Source organism: Heloderma suspectum, chromosome 5 (assembly GCF_057233095.1).
Source record: "Heloderma suspectum isolate Gila_16-S chromosome 5, 16-S_ref, whole genome shotgun sequence".
In the NCBI taxonomy this organism is placed as follows: domain Eukaryota; kingdom Metazoa; phylum Chordata; class Lepidosauria; order Squamata; family Helodermatidae; genus Heloderma; species Heloderma suspectum.
In genome coordinates, this window is record NC_139462.1 from 85,834,526 (window position 1) to 85,836,542 (window position 2,017).

Consider the following 2,017-nt stretch of genomic DNA (forward strand, 5'->3'; position numbering starts at 1 on the left):
ATTTTATAGGATTTTTTTTGTTTGCTACCTCCATATATATATATATATATATATATATATAGAATAGGCAGACACTAGAGCATCCAGATGAAAAAAGTTAACTTAGCATTTTCCACATGTTGAGTTACTAGTTTTTCCATAGGTGATATCACTGAAATCTTTTAAACTCTATTCCAGTGTTGCAGGGTACTTGATAGCCAATATTAAAAGTGGGGGGCTTTCTTTTCTTTTTCTTTTTTTTTTTTGCGCTAAGTGTACTTGTTTCTTGTAGCAGAAACCTAAAACCAGGATACTCCTTGTACTTTTAGACTGTTGAAGAAATTGAAGAACCATGGGCCATGGAAGTCAATTACGAGATTTAGTAGTGTGTAGTTCTGTAATATGAGGAATCATATTACATTTTCTTATATCTTATTTGAACTTTGGATGCTTTTATTTTGTTTTTACATTTTACTTGAAGTAGGCAAAACTACATGGTGGTGATTTTCTGCACAGTCAGTCTTCCTAATCTCCTCCTGTTGTGAAGCCAGCATCTTCAGCTTTGTAATAAGGAGGGTAAAACGCTGCTCTTGAAATAAAAGGTACAGGAAGAAAGATTTAGAAGCCCAAGTGTAATGAATCGGCTAAGGAACAAAGAGTCCTTTGAATCTTAATTGGAACAAGGTTCTGCCCGGTGGGTTTTAAGTGTCTTAAAAGAAAAAGAAGCCTTTCTGTCTCCCTCAGACTCTTAGGCTTTGGGGTCTGTTGTCACTTTCCAAGTGTTGACAGGTATCTTGCACTTCTGCCACTGTATAATGGACCGAGGATGATTGAGCGTCAGTAGAACAGACAGTGCAATTTAGCAGTGAGCCTCCTAAGATGAGACAGAATCCAGCAAACCAGCCTATAAACAGCGCTTCCCCAAAGTCCCACCTGGGAACGATGTCTGGAATATTCTCATCCCAAAATTCCTGCACAGTGATGTGAGCAACCCAAGACACCGGGACTATGGCTGTAACTCCAGATATCCAGAAGAATATTCCTCCCAAAAGCAGTAACCTCTTCTTTAGATCCTGTTGTTGTTCACCAATCTTCAAACAGTTCAATCCAAAACCTGAGAACAAAAGGCCTGAAAGTCCTAATCCATTGGAGACGAACATCAGAATCCTAGAAATTTTGAGCTCGGGGGGTAAAGCCAAAAAAGAATCAAATTCCTTGCATTGCATTCCCCCTTCTTCCTGGACTACACAGGCTTGCCAGAGTCCCATTGTCCAGATTTCCAATTCATTCAATTCTAAGTTGAGATTTTTCCACTGAGGTAAATAGGTAGTGAGGCAGGATAACACCCATCCCAACAAACAAAATAAAATTCCAGCTAACTGCATCATAGTTTGGTACACCAAAGCCATTCTAAAGGATGAAATCGTCTGGCTAGAAAGTCTTTTGGCCAACTCTATAAGAATTGCTACCTTATATGGCGGCTGCAGCTCTGATCATCTTTAGCTCTTTGCTGCCCTCAATATAAGCTTTGGATATTAACCCTTTCAGAGCTCTGAAATGTGTTTTTGTTCTTCCTGAATATAATGTTTCTTGTAAAGGACGAAGGACTCTGCTTAACCATGAGTTAGGTTTTGTGATAAGGATTTGATCTGTTACCTTCCAATTTGCTTGGTAAAATTATATCCCAATGCCTGATGATTACAAGTCTGAGGATGAACAAAGAACGCTCTATGACCCCTCACCCTAAAAAAACAACAGAAATCTTTGTGCTTCAATACGGATTAATTAGATTTTAAGTGGTGATAAAAAAACCCAGCTCTGTCTGCAACAGGACTTCATTGTAATAGCTAAATTTGAGATTTCAGGGTTGCAAATCAAGGCCTTGTAAAGAAAGGTATACTGTTTTCCTATAATCTGTATTATTAGACTTCCTCAGTATATGTATATGTACACCCAAAGGCTTATCCTTCATGCTTTTCATCTTTCATCACTATAAGGTAGATTGCAAAATATCTTTTTAATGTGTTCTATATAAAAT

The 2,017-nt window shown here is 37.9% G+C and overlaps 1 protein-coding gene across 1 annotated transcript; it reads right to left on the reverse strand.

Annotated features, from left to right (window-relative positions):
* Positions 1–719: 719 nt before the first annotated feature.
* LOC146344071 (claudin-22-like) lies at positions 720–1,388 on the reverse strand. Its single transcript, XM_084860299.1, has one exon. It carries the CDS (start codon positions 1,386–1,388, stop codon positions 720–722), a length of 669 nt encoding a protein of 222 aa, XP_084716425.1.
* Between the last annotated feature and the right edge of the window lie 629 nt (positions 1,389–2,017).